Genomic DNA, 21,982 nt, shown 5'->3' with positions numbered 1-21,982 from the left:
TTTTGTTTCTTTCCAATAAAGTCTTCTTTACCCAAAGGTTTTTTGTTGTTGTTGTTGTTGTTGTTAATTGTTTTAATCTAGGAACAGGGAGATAGTTCACCTGGTAGAGTGCTCATGCCTTACGAAAAAGTGTTAGGCCCTGGGTTCAAGCCATGAAACCACATGGAAGCACCATGAACAACAGTAAGGGAGTCCCATGGGTGGGGCCATGCTGAGGTGTCCTCTCTCTTCCTCTTTTAGAGAAAGTATGCTCTTTCTCTAAAATAAAGAATGAAAAAAAAAAAATCAACCTTTCAGTGGTGGTACTATACAAGCACAAGGCACTGGATTCATTCCCCAGTGCCGTGAGATAGAGCAAAACTATATTTCTTCTACATTTCCATATAGCACCTGAATCTCCTAGAATTGTATTCATTTTGCAAAACTGAAGGAAGGCCATGTGTCTGAAATCCAGGAGAGAATGAGATCGAGTAGGTATGTAAAGGCTACTGAGCTTAATCATAAAGCAGTGGGACAACTACAAATGAGTTTAAAAGGAAAGGCTGAGCAATTCTCCCAAACAGACTGAAAAGGATCATTGAGAGTCTTCAGACAAACTAAAATAACCTTCACACCAAAGAATGGGAGATCTTAAATAATTAGCACAGCTGAGAAGTAACAATAAGTAGAAGGGTAAGAGCTCATGGCCTCCTTCCATTTCTTCTTCCAAATTTAAGTGTTTAACCCAATTTAAGTACTTAACCCGAGACATTCTTTTCTGCTAAAGTAACAGTGGTAAGAGTACCTGGAAGTTCTGAAACAGACAAGCCATGGGGTTATTGTTAGCTGGGCAAGGAACTGTGGGCTGTCCTGGAAATGCCTGGAGGTTCTGGTACCCCTGGAGAAGTTGCTGCTGTTGCTGATTTGGAGGAAACATCTGATTGTTGTTTAACAGCGATTGTAGGTGAGTCAGCTGATGGTTATTCAAGGTATTGTTTATTGAGGACATGTCACCTATAGTTTGAAAAACATACAATGTAAGGCAATGTGCTTCTTTGAACATACTTTGCCTATCTTTGTACTAAGGATTCCTGAAACAAAAACTGAAAACTCAATTTACAAGTCAATCTCCCCCACCCCAAGTCTAGTGGCATGGAAAGAGTAGTTGTGTTATTTCACCTTATTTTTCACAGTCACTATTTTGTTTTATATAATGGAGAGACTACTTAGTCCTTGCCCTGTTCTCTATCCAATTCTTATGTACTGAGTTTTAGTGTCATAGACCTCTTTGAAATTACGTTTACTAGAGCACCTTCAACTAAAGATTGAAACTGGTCCTAAAATGCTCAGAAACGCTACATATTTGAGCAGAGTATTAGAGGAGTGGCCCTGATTAGGCCTTGTTTACAAAATTTCATTCTCAAGGCACAATCATCAGTAAATACCACCAACCCAAATTTGATTGGTCTAGAAATGAGTATTTTCTGTTTAAGTAAAACAGTAACCACTGAAATCAAAATTATCAGAAAATTTAAAAATATTAAAGGACTCATTCTCATAGCCTTTAAAAATAGTTTATCATCTGATGAGGTGAACATCTATATTCAAAACTGAAAATTAACTCCTTTTGAAATTGTCTGGAAGACAACTTTATTGTCCTATAACTTGAAATATATAAATCTGTTATGCTTTTTAGGTTATTTAACTATATGAATGACAAATAGAACTATATGTTATTAAGATATCCATAAGATCAGGAAATCATATCTATATATATTTTTTAAAGAAAGCCTCAGTAATGTCATGTACATTTGTCTACATTTCCCAGATATATGGGCACTGCTTCTGTATTTTATATCATAGTCACCTCCCTTAAGCAGCTGAATATTCTTAACATTATCTTCTAATTTTTTGTGGTAGGATCATCTATATGAAGGATTTTGCTTTCAAGCCACAAAGTTCTAAAGAATAATACTCTCTGAGGGAATCTAGAGCAACTACTGGGGCTGTTTTCTAGACTTGGGCAAACTTAACTTTCTGTATTTTTATGCCTGGTTTTTAATTTTGTTGGATGATCATTTAGTTTTGTTTATTAAAGGATCACCTGGGGAGAAAAAAGCACTTCCTCACATTACTTCCATCCACAGTGCAGCTGCTCATACGAACCCTGTGATGCCACGCCAACTAAAATTCAAATAAGTTATTTTTACCATGTACCTTTGCATCATTATTGGGAAAGTAAGACTCTACTTGGCTTAAGAGAATGACAGGTAGGTTAGTTTCGGTGGCATCAGAACTAGAAGAGAAAGCAGAGTCAAATGTTTAGCAATGCTAGGATAGGGAGAAAGGAAAAAGTCCTTTCATGTTTGTATCACTATGTGTGTGGGCACGATTATATTTAGTTCCTTAAGCAAGCTTGACATAACAAAAACATTTTTTTTTAAGTGTGACAAAATGGAGTTATTTTTTTTTAAAAAAGGAGAAAATAGAATTAGAAAAACGTTTCTTTTGTTAAAAAATAAAAATAATAATTTAAAAAAAAAACACACTTCTGAAAAAATTTCACTTACCAAGCAGACCTGTCCCCAGTAGAGGGTTAAGTAGCTGTGGTACCACAGAGTTACTGTTGAGTTTAGCTGGACCAGGTGTGTTCCCAGCATTATTAGATACATTCAGCAATGTTTCTGCCATTGACACCACTGCTGTCCCACCAAGTGTTGAGACAGTCAGTGCTGCCACTGCTGATGATGTAGTGGTTGTGGTAGTGGTGGCCTGGGAGGAAGTTGCTATGGAAACCTCTGGATGATTAGCAGAGTTGGCTGATGCCGAGTTCAGGACACCTCCCAATAGCTGGGGATTCAAGGCCATTAATCCCGAGGCCCCAGTGTCAGCTGGGAGGAACAGGGGGTTAAAAGTAGTGTCACTGCCTGCAAAGCTTGGGATAGGGTTCCCCAAGGGGCTGGTTAAAAGGGTCTCAGCTCGGCTGTTCTCTGACTGATTGCTTGGCAAATGATCTGGTGGGGTTGTCATCTGTATTAATGAGGGTAAAGGGGTATTTTGCTGTTGCAAAAGATCTGAGATGGTCAGATTGAAAGATGGCAGGGGGAGCATGGCAGCTGCTTGGGCTTGGTTCTGAAGCAGGGCTGCTAAGAGCTGAAAGTAAACAGGTTGCAATAACTGCCCATCCATGTCAGCGGAGAGAAAAGCTAAAGCAGCGTTTACATTTGGGTTGAGGAAACCTAAAGGGTGGAGGTTGATCTCAGACTTGCCTTCTGCTGCTGAAGGCTGGAGGATATTTAATAGATTCTGGTTTAGGAGATGCTGTTGATTCACTGGCAAAGAGATAGGTAGAGAACTGAGGAGGCTGGGGTTCAAGGGGTGTGGAAGATGGTTGTTTGAAGTGCTGTTGGGTGGAAAATGAAGTGCGTGCTCTTGGCCAACAAAAGGAAAATCACTCCCAATGGACAGCTGACTCTGCAGTGGGTTTCCAGCTGCAGTGGTGACTATTACACCATCTTGAAGAACAGATGTTGTCTTTGTGATGGCAGGGTGGTTGGTGCCAGCTATGGCTATGGAAGATGATGGTCCTGAACCGCCTAAAAAAATCAAGAAAAGAGCAATTATTAATAACTGGTATTAAGGAGGACCACCCCCATAAAGTACATTGAGACACATTGCAATTAATTTGTTAGTCACGTTTGTTGATTTTAATCAGGTTGACTATAATCAGAGATGGGTTGGCTTTGTTCATGAAACTTCAGTTAGACTTTATGCTTTCTAATCTACTTTGAAAGGGCTATCATGTAAAATATAGCATATTAAGAAACACCTGTTTCAAACTATCCAAGAGCTTTTCATAACTGGAAAAGGTGAAGAGAAGGGAATGTGTGTTATAGTAGTTCCCTGACAGGGGGAGAAAAAAAAGCAACAAACTTCCTTCTTCTTCTTTTTTAAGATATTGCTTCTATTTTTAAAAAGCCTGATAGATAGGGCTAGGGAAATAGTGCAGAGTTACAGCACCAGATTTACATGCCTTGAGATCCCAGAGGGCCGAGATTTAGAATCTGACAACAGTGTGTGATAGAAATGAGGGGTTGTCTGGTCTTTCATTTAAGTTTAAAAAAATAGTTTGTGGGGAGTCGGGCTGTGGCGCAGCAGATTAAGCACAGGTGGCGCAAAGCACAAGGACCGGCGTAAGGATCCCGGTTCCAGCCCTGGCTCCCCACCTGCAGGGGAGTCGCTTCACAAGCGGTGAAGCAGGGCTGCAGGTGTCTGTCTTTCTCTCTCTCTCTCTCTGTATTCCTTGTCTCTCCATTTCTCTCTCCCCCTCCTCTCTCCATCTCTCTCTGTCCTATCCAACAATAATACTAACTACAACAATAAAACAACAAGGGCAACAAAAGGGAATAAATAAAATAAATATCTTTAAAAAAAAAGTTTGTGAAAGCCTTTATAATGTTCATACAGGCTTTTCATGGAAAATATGAAGTGTGCAGGACTACAAAGCTAGAAAAGCAGAGTACCTATGACAATAACACCATTAATGTTTTAGTGTATATCTTCCTGTGTTTCTCTATATAAATGCGCACATATGGTATAAATTTTTATAAAAATGTAAACTTTGTTATTTTGTGACTTTCAAAAATATATAATGTACTGTATCTTTTCATGCTAATGACAGGACCATTTTACTAGCATCATGTATGGATATACCATAATTTAATCAATTCATAGTCATGGGTATTTTGATTATAATTTTTTTTTGCTATCAGTGACACCACGATGAATATTTTTATTAATATATTTTTGCTAAATCATTTTGAGGACACATTCTTAAGGGTGAAATTTCAGGGACAAAGGATTTTGTTTGTTTGTTTTGCCAGGGTCTCATGCATCTCCTTGATTAACTCTTTCATTTGGATAGAGAGAGACAGAGAAAGATAGACACTAGAACTTCCCCGATGCCATAGTAATCCTGTCATGCTGGGGGCTTGAACCTGAACTGTGTGCATGCTATCTTTATGGCCCAGGTTTACCTATTTTAAAAGCTTTGGAGACATCCTACCAGACTATACTCGAGTGAAATTGATATACTTCCCATTCACATTTCTATAAACAGTGTTTGACAGTGCTAGTTTGTCACTTAGAGAGTATTTTGTCATTATTTTAAAACCTTTGTCACTCAGATAGCATAAAGATACTTGTACTCATGATTCCTTACATCAGACCAGTCTTCATAAAAATAGCATTCTTATTCTTAAAAGTCTTAGGCTAGAAATGAAATTTAGGGGACTTAATATTTTTAAATAGTCAGTTCTTTATTATATTGTTTCAGCTGTTGCTAATCCAAAGTACATGACAGAATTACCTGGAGAACTTAAATACGAACAAAGTCTGGGTCCTGACACCTACACCAGCTGAAAAACATCCCTCATGGTACAGCCTTAGCAGTAGTACCCTGTAAAATCCTTAGTGACCCAGCTGCAGAGAACCACATTCTGGTGTAAAAGAACTTACACTCTTTATTTTTTAACTGTGAAAGGTTTTTTGTTTTTTTTCCTAAAGAGATGTACTCTTTTCTGTAATGTATGCATTTGGTCAAGTATCCATTAGTATAAGGATATGCATTTAATTTTATATTAATTGTAATATATTAAGCACTCCAGCGCTCTGTTATCATAACAGACTTAATAATATTTGACCCTATTATTATTGAAGCTTTGTCCAAATATACAGAAATATCTCCATAGTTGCCAAACTAGTACAAATGCAAGTTCATATTCTTCTAGCTTTCTCTTAACAGAACATAAGAAATTTTCCTCATTAATACAGAGACATAGCATTAATATTTTAACTGTGGATGGAACTAGAGGCGGTTATGCTCAGCAAAATAAATAAAGAGATGAAAGACAACTACCAGATGGTTTCACTGATATGTGGAAACTAGAGAACTGATATACATGATATACAAAAAAACAAAAACAAGCAAACATCAAACAGAAGCAAGCCAACTGTTTCTAGGACGTGCAGAATCTGTGGTGGTTATCTCTGGGAGGTGGGGGATAGGAACGCAGAAATTTGGTTGTTGGAGTGGTGTGGGACTATATACCCTTAATCAGACAACCTTGTAACCCACTATAGTTACAAATAAATAATGAAAAACTAAAAATAGTCTAAATAAAATACCATTGTTAAGGAAAAGAAATATTTAACTGTAGAACACATGAATTTATCCTATCTATCAAGCCATTCTGATAAAGTTTAACAGTTATTGAGTATTTTATCACAGGAGAGAGTTGAACATATACTGCACATGAGTCTTTTCTACCTGTGTACTTTACATGCCATCATTGGCATGACTGATGTGAGAATCAGAAAGTGGCAACTGAAAGAATTGCAGTAAGTAAAAGTCTCTGCCAAGAAAAGGGTTTACCAGTTTCCTACTATTATTGACACTAGCAGTTGTAGTCAACAGTGGTGCTTGACAATGACACTGAGCATGTCAGCTCATACAATACACCTTACAGAATATTCTAAAATAAGACTGCAGTTTTTCCAAGTTGTCATGATCTGCAGGTTTTTAAGCTCTTGGTGTTTCATTTAAAGAATGATATATTTTTTAAAAAACTCTTTTTTAAATATATAAATATGTATGAAATATTATCATGAAATAATGACTGTGTTCACAAAGCCCAGGGTAAGAAGTCACATCAAATGCTGCAGTAGGCATACAATTCTTTAAATATTCATTTGGATTTGAAATAAAATAATCAATACCTTGAACATCCCATTGTTTCTTAAATCTTGTTATTTCTAGAAATAAGTACTTTATTTGCATTTGGAAACTATCTTTGAAAACAAGCTCATGAAAGTCTTATTTCTGGTAACCAGTATCTGTGGTCTTTCCCTTTATTTGCTAATGACATCTTGAAATGTACAGATCACCAGTTCTCTAACCACAGACAAGGCACATTTTAAAAACACTCCAGTGTTCACATGGCAAGGCTTTGAAGATGAAGAATTTCCTTGGAGGTTATTAGTTCTTCATCTTTATTTTGTAAGAGAGAAACATTCACATTTAAGATTCAGAAAAGTCACTATTTGGGCATATTATTTTGCAAGTTCTCTCTCTCTCTTTTTAACTTTTACTTTAATTATCTATTTATTTATTGGATAGAGACAGCCAGAAATCAAGAAGGACGAGGAGCTAGAGAGGAAGAGAGACAGAGATATCTGCAGTTTCACCACTCACAAAGCTTTTCCCTGAAGGTGGGTACCAGGGGCTCGAACATGGGTCTTTGTGAACTGGAATGTGTGCACTCAGCCAGGTGTCCACCACCTGGTCACGAGCAAGTTGTCTAGATAGATATTCCTGAGGAAGGTTAATATGCACAATTTCTTTCTTTTTCTTTCATTGTCTCTGTTGCTTAGGTGAGAAGAATGGAAAGGCACCAAATACGATTTTCTCGTGTGAGATCACATGCTTAGACATTCAACCATGGATTGAAAGTGTATTACAGTAAGAAACACCAGTGATAGCTTGCCGGGAGGGGGCAGATTTTCGGGTAGTCTCCTGTGGTACTCTACATACTGGTGTAATTTACCACAGTCTGAATGTATATACAGAAATAGCACCAGTGATTTCTTTGTTAGGGCCTTTAATTCTTGAGTTGTTTTCATTTGTTTCCTTTTAAATTGTGCTTTCTTCAAAACAAAGACTATGTCTATCTCTTTATTTTCTCTTCTTTATGGTTATCAGTCTTTTGGCTGAAAAGTCACTGTGCTATGCTAAAGTCACATGGCTGGCTTCTAAAACATAACATTGTTGCAAATGTCTAAGTGTACTGGAGGTCAGAAAGCTCACGCCAAAAGATAAGGTGTCTGAAAAGTATCAACTCTAATTCTGAATAGTGTTGTATTCTAAAAAAATCTTGACATGAACATGTCTAGATACTGATTTTTATGCTCCAAACCCAAGAAATGAATCATAGAGAAGGTGCCTTTTGACCACTATCATTTCTTTGCCAAGCATACTAAAATTGCAAATGGACTCAACAACAATACATGATGAGAATGAATGTTTCTCAAACAACAGAAAATATTGGGCCCCCAATGAATTTAGTAAACAAGACCGTTTATGTTTTCAGTCCAGGGGAATATAGTAACATCTTTTGTGTTATAGTTAAATATTGATTTAAAAAAAAATAGAGAAAAGTAACTTCTTGTGAGAAGTCTAGATTTCCAACAAGACACTATTTTTCTCTAGCTTATGGCATGATAACACATATTTATTAAAACACAGGTCTGTACCTTTGTGTTTTGGATCTTAATGCGAATACTTAGCATTTCATTACCTGGAACAGGGAGGAAGCACCAGTCAACGGGGAGACCTTTGTTTTCCACAAGGAAGAGAGGGAAAAATGCAAGTCCTTAAGAGAAGGTCAAGAGTGGGGTGGTTCCTTGCTAGCATTTGAGGAAATGTCCTTCACCCCAAAAAAGATCAAATTGCTTGGGGTAGACATGGAGAGCCCAGGAAGAGAACAGTGAGAGGGATGTAGGTTGATGTGATGTTTGAGTCGTTACAAATGCATGAGAGGTCAACTTGGCAGTTTTCATGGTCAGAAACAGAAAAAAATGTGATTTGCCTTTTTTTTTTTTTTTTTTTCAATCAGAGCACTGCTCAGCTCTGGTTTATGGTGCTATAGGAGATAGAACCTGGGACTTTGGAGCCTCAGGCATCTGAGTCTTTTTGCATAACCATTATGCTATCTACCTCACCCCAAAAGACATTTGTAAAAAGCAAAACAAAAAGCTCTATTAGCATTTCTGTTATGTATTCTGACCATTTTCTGATTCTGTGTATTAACAAAGCCAGGAGTGGGAGTAGGAAGCATAATGCTTGTGCAAGTTCAATCCCCTACACCACCATAAGCCAGAGCTGCGCAGTGCTCTGGTGGGGGCGGGGGGGAAATAAAATTTTTTTAGAACATCTCTTAATCTTTGTTATAAGGTAACACATCTTGTGAAAAGAGGTTAAGTCCCTTGCTTAGTAAAATTCAGTTCTCTGAATTTGCACTGGAGTAGCAATTAAAATGCTTTTCCATATTCTTACGGTAAGTTTCAGCTTCTTACTACATGAGGAGAGCACCCTGAGTGTCTAATAGCTAACAGCTCATTTCACATCCTTCCATGTAGTTTTATCTGCAGTGTTAAAACAGTGCTTAGTATAGATGAGGTGCTCATTCACATTTGTTAATTATCTCATGAATATTCTAAGAGAGCGTTCAGACCCATCAAGGACCCAGTTAATGGGGCCATCTGGTGGCACACCTGGTATTATGAACAAGGACCCAAGTTCAAGCCTCTGTCCCCACCGGCAGAGGGAAAGCTTCATGAGTGATGAAGCAGTGCTGCAGGTGTCTCGCTCCCACTCTATCTCCCTTCCCCTCTTGATCTCTGTCACTATCCAAAGAATACATAAATTAAAAAAAAATTTAAGTTACCAAGTTAGTGTGCTCCAACTAGTACCCTTTGATACATGAAATAGAAAATATAGATTACACTGCATAGCTGGGTATTATTTTGTGGGAATTTTCTGTTAGGTTAAAAGAAATATATACACATATATAAATTGGAGGTCATGTTCTGCCAGTGGTTGATAAAAATGAATGTTAACAAAAATGAAATGATGATTGGAATGGGATAAACATAGAAATGCATCACATATAGTAAGTTATTTTTCCAAGAGATTTTTATTTGTTATACATTAAAAATATATTGCTAATGGCTTATAGTGTAAGCTAATTTTCTCATCGTGGTAAAAAGTGAGGACTACGTTTGGGAAAGGCAGCTTGAGGATCAGCCCAGTGGATTGCTCAGCTCTGTGAGGGAAGGCATATGAAGCTGTGCTTCAGGAAGCGTATTTGCCAGGCTACCGTATGAAAATGTCACCATGCAACTACACAGCAGAGGAGCTTTGCTCTAACATGTCTGTAATGAATATTCTTGCAACTGTAGCAGAGGGTATGGGGGAGGGGCAAGTGGTGGCACACCTGGTTAAGTGCTCACATTACACTATGGCATGCAAGGACACAGGATCGAGCCCCTGGTCCCCACCTGCAAGGGGAAACTTTGCAAGCGGTGAGGCAGAGCTGCTGGTGTCTCTCTGTGTCTCTCTCTCTCTCTTCCTATCTCCCCCTTCCTCTCAATTTCTGGTTCTATCAATAAATAAATAAATATAATTATATTTTTAAAAGTGGGCTATTACTTTGAATGTACAAGAAGCATATATATATAATTTTTTAAAATTAACTTTTACTCTACTCATTGCTTGGCTGGTGTTACTATTACTTGATATGTTCCTGAAAGGTAAGGATTTGATTTAGTACTATATGTATGAGAAAATCAAATCTATCTGGATGAAATATCTCTAACATTAATTTTAATAAGTCAAACTTAGGTATGATTAGAATTTTCCTTAATGTTTCTACACCACATGATTTTAGTAAATAGTAGCTTAGGCATCTCCTAGAGAACTGAAGTATTTCTAGTGTCTTTGTGAGCTTAGTGTATTACAACAGAATAAAATTCTCCCAGTTTGGACACTCGGGCAATTTATTTCTTGAAAGGTACAAATAGTTCATAGAATTAATTATCACACCACTATGAGTTCTGTTATCACCTCTGATTACACAGACTCAACGTCACATTTTAACTCTTTTTGTACACAAGGAAATATTATACCTGGAACATGTAAACAAAATGAGTGGTGTCACCCTGATACTAGGAAGTATTCTTAAACAGCAAGATATTGGTATAAAAATATCTTTGGAGCAAAAAAAAAAAGAGAGATGGGTCATTTTGGGAAAAAAAACTTAGTAAAAGAATATAGATTTTAATCATACAACCAAGAATTTAATGAAATTTTGGTATCCTATTAGAAAACAAGAGCAGAGAACAACTTTTACCCTAGAGACCTTGTGTACCCGATAGAGAAACAAAATAGAGGCATTTAAATTTGGGGGTGATACAGTTAACTCAGTCTCAACCTTTCTTCTATTTTAGTCTATGTCAGACTAGATTTTCTAGATCAACTCCCCATATTCTAGAAGGGCTAAATCTATATAGTTTGTACAAATGAACATCCTTATCCCATAATCTTTGGCACTTAGAACCCCAGTGTGGGGAATGGTAACCTCCCTTTTTTTTTTTTTTTCTTTACTGGCATTTTCTGAAAATAAATAAATACACAATACAAAAAGCTGAGCTCATTACAGTTTTATCCACAGTGTTCTTTTGTGTTACTACTCATTGTCTCATACCTACCATAACATAGCTTTACTGAACTTCAGTCAAATGCATTTTGTTCTGAAAGGAAACACTCTTTTCCAAAGTTAAAAAATACATACATATTCATGACCATGTATTTATCTGTAAGTTTATTTATATTTTTGTTAGTCGATGTGTAAGAATTAAGTTGAATAAATGTTTGGATTATTTTCCATTCTGGTACAAATTCAAATTCTGCTCCTTCAGAGGATTAAACATTCATGTATTTAGAAGAGTTTATTAAAAATTAATAAATATTAAAAAGAATAATAAAGTGGAAAAAGTAATATGTCTTTATCATATTGGAGGGAAGTAAGGTTGAGTTACTAAGTTAAGCAAAATAGAAGTCACTTTACTTCTTTGAAAGTTGGGAAAAAAACACAGGGACAGTGTGCAAACTGACAGGGCTTTGAACTGTACAGAAACCCAGGCCTCTGGTATGTGTGTTTGGTTCTAGGATCAGCTGGTTAGATACCTGAGAATCTATGTGCCTGCAGAAACCTGTTATTCACGGGTAGTTGATTTTGAATTCCTCTTTACCACAGAAAATGTGCTGAAGCCAGTTAAGACATCGACACTTCTTCATAAAATGAAGGTTGCTCTGCATTTACACTACTATTGGATCTCAGAACACACCTGTACTTAGTAGTTTAAATAGTTCAACTGAGAATCAGGAACTCTGGGGTTTGATTGCCAGATCCATCAGCTAAAGATGTCACCAGTATTCTATTGGTCAGTTTCTAAATCTGTTACACAGACTGACATATGCTAGATTTTACTTACAATTTGGTATCCACAAAGCTAACAGAAACCATAGATTTTACAATGCAGTGTTTATAAAACTTTAGTGGAAAGGCAATTTCAAAACACCAGATAGAATTCATAAGGTTGTGTCTGTCCTTAAGTTTTAGAAATACTTTCTAAACATTTCCTATCTTTTATCTGTTTTTTTTTTTAAATTACCCCATACCCAAGTTGTAATGTATTTTAAATGAGTGGATTTTTATCCACAGATCTCGAAATCAGTACTTATGTTGTTTATGATAGAAAAATTCTGTTTAAAAGAAGTTTTTAAAAGGTTCATTCCCTGGTACTGTCATATACCAGAACCGAGTAGTGCTCTAGTCACTTGGTCTCATAAAAATAAAACAGTATAAATCTTTTTTAAAAATAGAATCATTTATGTTTAAAAAAATAAAAAGTTATGAAAATATGTTGCCAATTGCATTAATCATTTCAGAGCTAAACAGTTCTTAATTGAAGTGTTAATGTGATTTTTTTTTCTTTTCTTTAGTTGCTGCCAAAAAAAAAAAAAGGTGGAAAAAAAGGCACTTGATTGAGCAGGAGGTCACATGAGTTCTGTCTGGGCTGTTAGCACAGAATGTTACATGGGGTCTTTTATATCACACTGCACTATCATGTTTGGGGTAGCTGGACTGGGACATACATAGTTTATTGGCACTTCACCCACTTAGGAAACTCATTCTTAACTGAGCCAGGGAAGTGATACCAACTCATTAAAAAAAAAAGTCAAAGTCACCAACTGTGATTCATAAAATGGAGGGGCAGTTCTCTTGACATTTCATCTACACTGACACAAACATTCTAAGTAGTGTATGTTACTGGAACACAAAGACAAAAGGCAAAAAAATAATAACTGCATCAAAAGTTTACAAACATGGCTTCTAACATGGATCAGTCGTGCTCTGATTATTATTATTTACTGTTTGAAATATTTTGAAAGCTTCATGGTACTTTTGAGTACAAAATGTTTCAGATGAAGAACTTATGCAGCTGGAAAGAAAATGGATTTTACAATCAAATAAACCTGAGTTCAAATCCTAATTCAGTTATATATATTTCAAATCTTAGCCTCAGTTTATTCATCTGTAAAATGGGTATGACAGTACTTAGTCTTTGGACAATTTCATAAATTAAAGAATATAGGTAAACCATTTGCCACATAACAGGTATTCAACGATAGCTATAAACAACACTTTAGGAACAGAATGTTATTTTCTTCTTTTTCTGTATTACTGATCTGCTGAAAGTACTTAGCACAGGTTACAAGGAAAGCAGCTATGACTGCTATGTGCTGTTCTACTCTGAATGTCCCATCTTGCCACTTATTTAATGAATATCCAAACATCAAGGCAAATAAATATTTAGGCTAAGTAATTACAAAAATAGTAGATTCAACTGACAGAGTTCACTGTGTATCAAAAAGAAAGGTGGCATTAGGTAACTTTTTAATAGTTCATCAAGTACTACATTAATTACTGAATTTACCCATTTTCATGACCAGCTGCACATTTATATACACTAGTATTTAATCTTACTAGGTTTTATTATTTTTAAAATCCTTATTGATCTAGACTTTTACCAAGTATGCTTTCTGTAATCTTATACATAATTGGTCACATCCATGTAATTACTAGACATTTATTTTTACTCCTCTTACCTATTTATATGCTAATACTTTTCTTACACTAATAAATTTTCAACCTGTGTGCTTTGACATTCCCAGCACTGGCAATACAGATCCAATGAAAGAGATGCAAGAAGCAGGAAACACATGTTGAGAACTGGACAAAATAAGTCTGTGACTGACAATCAGAAGAAACAAGAATATAAATAAGTGTTGATTTTTCCACAACAGATGAGCTGAAATACATCGTTAATAAAATACATACACTTTGTAATACGAATTTAGACCTGAAACAAAGCAGATTGAGGTAAAGGACATCAAATTTTGAGGGTGCAATACAATAAAACTAAAAATGTCTCAGGCAAATGACTGAAGGTATATTTAATAAATATGATGTGTTCTAAAAAAGTTACTGATCTTATATAAATTTAATTTGCTAAATACAAATATTAAATTTTTCATCCTCGTGGAATTATCTAAAATGATCTAGAAAGGAATATGAGACATTGAAAGTTGGAAGCCCCTTTGAAATCCTGATAAACAGATAAAAAAGATAGTTTCATAAGGTTAGTTCGACTAAGAATATTAAGAAGGCACTAATCATGTCAATTACCATCTTAGCCTTAAAGTCTCCTTAACATATGAGGTTAACAAACAGCTCTTAATTAAATAGTGACACCAGAACATAATACATAATACCAGTTGTGGAGAATGGAGGTCGTAAGCAGAGACATCAGGAAGGGAACACTTGGGTTCATGATCAGCAACACAGAAATGTAGGTTATACTGCTTTTCCCGCAAGGTGGTGTAATACAATCTACACATATCTACACAATAGCTTATTATTGAAAGCTCAGCAGTTTTTTTCATTTCCAGGAACAATGTGGCTTTTATCTCTCACTCTTTTCATATCTAAGTAATAGTGTCTCTGTAGTCATCTTTGACTTCCCCCGGTATTTCCCATAATCTTTCAAATCTGTAGTGCTGGATGTGGGGCGTTTCATTTCATTTTTTCCTTTCTGTTTAATGCTCTATGGTCAAATATTCTGATGCCTCAATTAATTGACTTCTTCAGTGCTTCTTTACAATACCCTATAATAATGCATTACACAACATATAATCCTTCTAATGTGTCTACTTTTAAGTATCTTTATCTTTCATATTAGTAGTGGTTAAGGAAATACAATGAATTTGGGTTCAAACTTTGATGTCTAGTGGTAAAAATACTTATTTAGTTCTATATGAAAATCGCAAAACAGTGTCACGATCAAAAATTCTGGAAATCAGGTTTTCAAGCCTTTTTATTAGAAAACTTAAATCATTACTTTTTTTTTTAAATAGGGAGTAGCCAATATCCATTTTAAATTTTCTCAAACAAATGATATAATAAACTAGGACAAGAAAACACATTAGAAGACAGCTTTCTACCTCAAACAACTTCTAGTTACCAATTCTTGTTCATTCACCTATTTCTGATCAGCAGCAAGAACGAAAAAAAAAATCCATTTATTTTTTGTCTTTTTTTTTTTTTTTTTGCAGGGGTTGGGGTTTCCAAGACAGGCTTCATTTACCTGAATACAAACAAAAGCTGGGGCAGGGAGTGGTGGGAATGGATTTTATACCAGCATTGGCTAAGTGCATATTTCAGGGACAGGGAAACCCTGCCTTCTATGGCTTCTTTCATAGTTTAGAGTCCCATGGTTAGACAACCAAATGAACGCTGAACAATATTAAAAATGACACAGATTGACAACAAAGAATGGAAACACACAAAAATCCCCTCATCTGTGATTTTCTTTTTATCTAATAGACACACCCCTAGCATTCTGTAAATAAAGTTATAAATATTTAAGAAATGATGCAAATTTCACAATGGGGAAAGGATCATTTCTTATCATAATAAATATTTTGGTACAAATCTTTTAAAAAAGTAGAAAAGTTTAGTACCTCTGGGTACTTTTTTCTAATAAAACCATACCTGCTTCAGAACTTGTTTGATTATAGCTGCTAACAATGCTGTTTGGTATCACTGGAGTGGAGGACGTTGAAATTCTTGACTGAGGTGGATTGGGATGTAATGAATTTCCTAAAGCCGTGCCCATCTGACTGAGCATCCCACAGTTCCCGCTAGCCTGAATCTGATTTATGATACCTGCAAGATGGTGGTTTGGGACTGGACTGTTACTGTGAACAAAGTTAGTGTTTGCAGTGTGGCAGTGCACGGCTTCCCCTCTCAAAGGTATGTTCTGTGTCAGTGAATTTTGAAGAACACCGGAGTTCATATTGGGATCTGTGAAATGCAGCTGGTTAGCAGAGCAAGGCAAAGCAGTATTTGAGCCCCCACAACCCGGGGTACTATTGCTACTCAAGTGAGAGCTCTGACAACTCATGGACTGTAGTAACTGAGACATTGAACTGATGGGAAATGAACCCTGGCCCTGCTTTCTTAGCAGGTCAGGTCCAGGTTTGGGAACTGCAGGACTATCCATTTGAGACTGTCTGAGCAAACTCAACACTGTGGTAGGTGGCTGTTTTCTTTTCCGTAACGAGTCTTTTTGCTGAGACATCAGCTTATCTCTTAGTGCTGCTCGACCACTTTGCCCTTCACCTGTAGGGAGAAGCATGTTGGCAGTAGGAGGGAACATGGTGTTTAAAGTGCTGTGTCCTTCAGTGTTGCCATTGCCAGCAACAGCTCCAGAATTGCTACTGTTGCTACTGTTGTTACCAGCAAGTTTGTTTTGATTTGCTAGCTGTGCTTTGGCTGCTGCTGAGAGTAAACTACTTGCTGGAAAGGAGGCAGCATTGTGCTGGTTCAAGATCTGATTTAAAGGCATTCCCAGCAAACCAGGCTGACTCTTTACCGAACCACTTCCAGCAGATGCAGTAGAAAAAGCTGCACTGCTTGGGGTATTTAGTACATTACTCATTCCAGCAATTAATGGGTTAGGGATATCCTTGTACTGATGGTGCCCATCGGACTTGGTAGAAGGACTTGATGGCATTGACGGCCTTGGAGACCCTATTGTTGACCTTGGTGACCTGGGCGGAACCTTAATACCACTGCAAGTGGCCTGAGGTCCTAGAGGTGGCATCATGAAATTTCCGTGATCTGATGATGTGGAAGATGAGCGTGATCTTTGGGGCGATGCCTCAATCCTTCCAATCCCAGTCCCCATCGTATGCACTGGGGATGTCACTGGAGAAGGGGACAGGGAGGTTGAAGCTGAATGCTGAACTCTTTGTACATGACTCCCATGATTCATGTGACCAGGTTTTACAGTTGGCAATGGGAGATTACTTGGCAAAGGAACAACAGCAGGAGGCATGCTTACATTCATCACAGGTACCTGAGAGTGGACATTTGAATGGAAACTAGTTGGGTTAATGATAACAGGGTTCTGATTCACTGGTTTACTAGGAATGGGGTCAAGAATGCCAAGTGGATCTTTCTCAGATGTTAATGGCTTTTTCTGAAGAGCACAACAAGGTGGAGGAGGGGGAGGTGGGCCTTGGGGGGGTTTGTGGTGGAACATTGCTCGTGGTATTTCCATATTGGTTGAAAAATTACACATTGGTTTTTTCATTACTGGACTCTTTGTAGTCAAGGTTGGGGAAAGAGGTATATTAGTCCTTCCAGCCATTGCACAGGATGACTGTATAGGAGAACCATGTAGCATTACTGAAGGTGGAGAAAGAGGAGTCCTACTCAGGTGAATAGGACTGGAGTTGGGAGCTCCATGAAAGCCAGGATTATTTCTTGTGAAGACATCTGGGCTTCCAAGTGGGTCAGTCCTTGGAGAGATTGAGCCATCTCCATATATCTGGGAACCTGATGACGCTGGGCTGGGCAGGCCTCCATGGTTGCCCCGGAATGGAGATTTCTGCCCATGCTCACCGCTGCCCAGTCTCTGCCGGGGGTAGACAGGGTGGAGCTCTTGTTGCCGGCTTCCAGGCAGTTCTTGTACATACAGCCTTCCCATGGCATTGGATGATCCCATCATTAACTTGAAAGCATTCTTACATTCAGGCAGTACAGAATTTGTAATCCCTTCGTGAGCTTTATTTCTTACAGATCTTGGAGTGGCTGCCCGGGAAGGTACTACTGGAGTTGCATCTATGTGAAAGAGAGAGAGAGAGACAGAGAAAAATATTAGTAATCTCCATTCTTTCGTGTTATGGGAGTGGAGGGATGGAGAGACAGGAGGCAAAGAGGAAGAGAGAGCATGTGAAAACAGACACCTGTAAATAGAAACCATGAGGAAGCCATTGGACAAAGAGTTCTATATTAGACTTTCACTTTCAAAATGCAAGCTATTAGGGTGTTATGCCAAGGCACTTTTATGCCCAAGTATCAACAAATCCCAGGTTCAATCTCCTGCATTAACACAAAGCCAAAGCTGGACAGTGCTCTGGTAAAAATAATAATAATAAATAATAAGATAAGATCTTTTTCTCCCTTGGTCAACCAAAGGTTCTCAGTAAGTGGCTGATGTGCATGTATGCTTTCTTATGTTAAGAAAGAATCGAGAACTTATCGAGTCACACTGACACAGTGAACTGAAAAAGATTTAGAGTAAACAATAGCAAGATTGACAGTGCAGGTGTAAGTGGTGATGGTATTATTTTGTGGGATTTGATTTTTTTTCCCTTAGGAAAACAATTACATGGAAAAATTATAATCTGTGTGACATAATATTTTGGGGATGACTTAGATGAATTGTAATTTCACTAGAAAAAAATGTATTTCCAGTTAAATATTTGTTATCTTAGTAAAAACTCTTCAGGAGAACTAAGAAAACAGTCTCCTTATTTTCTTGGAAAAAATACTTTTTTTTCCTCACCACTCCCATCACCAAAGGTCTGTGTCCCCATCCTCATCCACATAGATAACCACTATGGTTCTTCTAGAGTCTTAGATATAAACTGACTTTTTTTTTCACATTCATTTGTCCAATTCTATATAGTCCACATGAGTGAAACCATCCTGTAGTTGTTCTTTTCTTCCTTTGTGATTCACTAAGCATAATCTTCTCTAATTCCATCCACTTTATCCAAAAGTACACAATACCATCTTTTCTATTGCTGAGTAATATTCTACTGAACATATGTCCCATAACATTTTTATCCAATCATCTGTCAAATGGCATTTTGGTTGTTCTCAAGTTTTTGCTATTGTGAAATATGCCACTATGAACATAGGGGTGCACATATCCCTTTGAATCAGTGATATTCCAGCTTTTGGGTAAATGCCTAGGACTGGAATTGATGAACCATAAGGTATTACTACGGAAACATTTTTTTTTATCCCATTTTTGATGTGAGGGTAAAAAAAGTTCTAGTTTTTGTCACGTAAGTGAATGAAGTCTGAGTGTTTTCCACTGAAAGTGATAATGACAGTAAGTGCAGTGCTATCGCAATCACGGCTGGCTTTGCATTAAGTCTGTTACTCTGCAATTTCTTTGGTCTTGATCAGTAATTATTGTAAGTACAGCTTCAGTCAACCAACCATTTGTAAAGTATCACAAATCTACTATGGCAGAGTTCTTCTGCAACATGTAGTCAGCGTGCTACAAAATCTTTAGAACTGGGTTATAATAGAGTATTCCCTTTCTTATAGATTGCATTGCTCTCTCTCTGTGTCTTTTGGAATCCCTTAAGTTCTTTGGGAGATCAGACAGAATAAAGGCAAGAAAAGCAAGCTGGCTCATCATACAGAATTTTCACTCTATCATGTCAGATTTTTTTTTTTTGCCTCTAAGGATGCTTAACTATTTTATAAGCTTATGCCTTCTAAAGCAGACATGGCAATAAAATTAAGTTTCACATAGCAATTCTCATCAACTGGTGCTGGCTGTACTTAAAAAGATCTAAATGCTAGCTGGGCTGGGTGAGAAAATGAGTTTATTAAACATATTAGCAAATATACTTGGGTTTATTTACCATCAGAGCTGTACTTCCTTAAATTAAAAGTGTAGATTTAAAGCAAACATTCTTCTATCTGTTAGGTAGTATAGAGGTCAAATCATAAAAATTTGTAAGAGGGCTGGGGAGACAGCATAATGGTTCTGCAAAAAGACTTTCATGACTGAGGCACTAAAGGTCCCAGGTTCAATCCCCCACCATCATAAACCAGAGCTGAGCAGTGCTCTGGTTAAATAAATAAATAAATAAATAAATAAATAAATAAAATTTGGAAGATTGTTAATCACCCTGGGAAACTCTGAATTCAAAGTAGAGGCTGCTCAAGAAGTAACGGGGGGGGGGGGGGACGACTTGTTCTTTCTGTTTTAGTATGGCAGAGTTTCTTTGATAATAATAATTTCTGTATAGTGAAATAAGAGAATTGCACTACATAAGATGACTGAGCTTTCTGTTGTTGTTGCTTAGGACAGATTTTTAAGTCAGTAATTAAATAAATAATACATGAAAAACACTAGGAGCACTATGCCTGGCACACTGTGAGAACTATGTTGTCTGTATTAACGCCATCAGCATTCCTAAAGGATTGACTGTGTCTTCTTTTGTAAAAACAACACACTGACTTGTATCTTTTCTTGGGCATTTATATAGTTATAGTTCAATAGTTAAAAACATATAGATACATATTGGAATTTCTTTTAATCCAATTATGCCATCTATAGTACCACTATTAGCCTTCCTGTGGGATTGACTGCCTACTTTTGTGAAATCTCTCTCTCTCCCTCCTCTTTGGCAAGGTGGTTTCTGTTGGTAGATATTCAATCAATGGCTACTAAATGATGAAAATAATAACAGTTCTTGATAGTTTTGCCAGAGGACTTATGCTACACATTCCAATTTAGACTAGGAACTAGGTCACATTTGTCTTACTAAAAACCAGTGGTGCTTTTCTCTTTTGTTAGCTCAGTTCTACATACTTGCATAGAGTCCATATGTGCTAAAATGCTAGCTAGTGTTTATTCTGCTTATTAAACTAGATGATCTGGGTAGGGAGTTTGGGGAGATAACTTCTGACCACTGCCCACCCCCCCCACCCCCAATTTTTTTTCCTCTAGGGTTACCGGTGGGGCTTGGTGCCAGAGCCACAAATCCACTACTCCTGGTGGTCATTCTTTTTTTTTTTTTTTTTTCCTATTTTATTCGACAGAAAGGAGAAAAATTGAGAGGGGAAATGGAGGTAGAGGGGTAGAGAAAGACACCTGCAGCCCTGCTTCACTGCTCCTGAAGCGTTTCCCCACTCCCCCTGCAGTTGGAGAGCGGGGGATCAAATCAGGGTCCTTCAATATAGGTACTATGCGCTTAACCCAGTGTGCCACTGCCCAGCTCCCTCTCAAAAAAATTTTTTTAAAAGAACTAATTCACTATCTGTAATAAAACAACAACATGCATGCAACTTTCAAAGCACTATGCAAACTTGAATAGTAGACTCAAAATCTGCTTGGCAAAGTGATTTCTAGTGACTCCTTTGCTAGGAGAAAAGAGAACTAAGTCTGTCACTGTGTTACGTACTTGTTCCTCCTCCAGGACTGGTGAGCGCCAGAGAAGGGTGTGGGGCTTCCATGCTTTTATGAAGTGTGGCCACTGCAATGATTTTCCTCTTATGTATGCACAGCTTTGTGACATCTTCATCTGCTTTAACATCTTCTGCTGTTCTCTGTTTCACAGCAGCTCCAGGATCAAAATTAAATACCTGGAAAAAGCATAGCTTTTGTTTATACTAGGTCTTATAAAATCATTAATTAAAAAAATCTCCTTAAAAACTGTGCCTAAAGTCACGAATCTAAATAAAACTTCTCAAGCTCTTAAAAGTAACTTTATTAAACACTTCTGCTGAACTCATAGCTCTTGGCTACAAGGTAAATAATGAAACTTATCCTAATACAGTCAAGAGAAACATAACAGAGAATTTCAATAACTGATAATGCTCACAATTTTAGGTACTTCCTGATGTTATGATACTATAAAACCAGCTGAAGATCAGTTTTCTCAAAAGTCAGCATTTCTACAAAGTTATCTTTAGCCTTATCTTGCTATCAACAGCCTTTCACTGGTTAAAAGAAACCCTATCACTTTTTAAGAGACATAAATTTTCCTCTCTATATATGCTCAACTTGTTTGAAAATTTTTTATTTGGCAGCTGGGGAGGTGGCTTAGCAGTTAGAGTACAGCGTTTGCCCAAGAGGTGCTCTGGTCTCTTTCTCAACGCTCTCACTAAATGCATAACATAAATCTTAAAATGTTTATTTTGAAATGTGAAAACACAAATCG

At 37.1% G+C, this 21,982-nt stretch overlaps 1 protein-coding gene across 3 annotated transcripts in view; it reads right to left on the bottom strand.

Moving 5' to 3' along the window:
* Positions 1 to 21,982, bottom strand: part of MBD5 (methyl-CpG binding domain protein 5) — a 400,595-nt gene that overhangs the window by 39,319 nt on the left and 339,294 nt on the right. For all 3 annotated transcript variants that reach the window (XM_060178085.1, XM_016187753.2, XM_016187755.2), the window contains 4 exons: positions 21,224 to 21,404; positions 15,714 to 17,849; positions 2,550 to 3,575; positions 785 to 993 (listed from right to left, as the gene is read on the bottom strand). In XM_060178085.1, coding sequence (XP_060034068.1) covers positions 785 to 993; positions 2,550 to 3,575; positions 15,714 to 17,849; positions 21,224 to 21,404 — 3,552 coding nt within the window. The remainder of the gene's footprint in view (positions 1 to 784; positions 994 to 2,549; positions 3,576 to 15,713; positions 17,850 to 21,223; positions 21,405 to 21,982) is intronic.

This window comes from Erinaceus europaeus, chromosome 18 (genome assembly GCF_950295315.1).
Source record: "Erinaceus europaeus chromosome 18, mEriEur2.1, whole genome shotgun sequence".
Classification (NCBI taxonomy): Eukaryota; Metazoa; Chordata; class Mammalia; order Eulipotyphla; family Erinaceidae; genus Erinaceus; species Erinaceus europaeus.
Note: the sequence above shows the minus strand (reverse complement) of the source record. Positions and strands in the feature narration are given on the sequence as shown.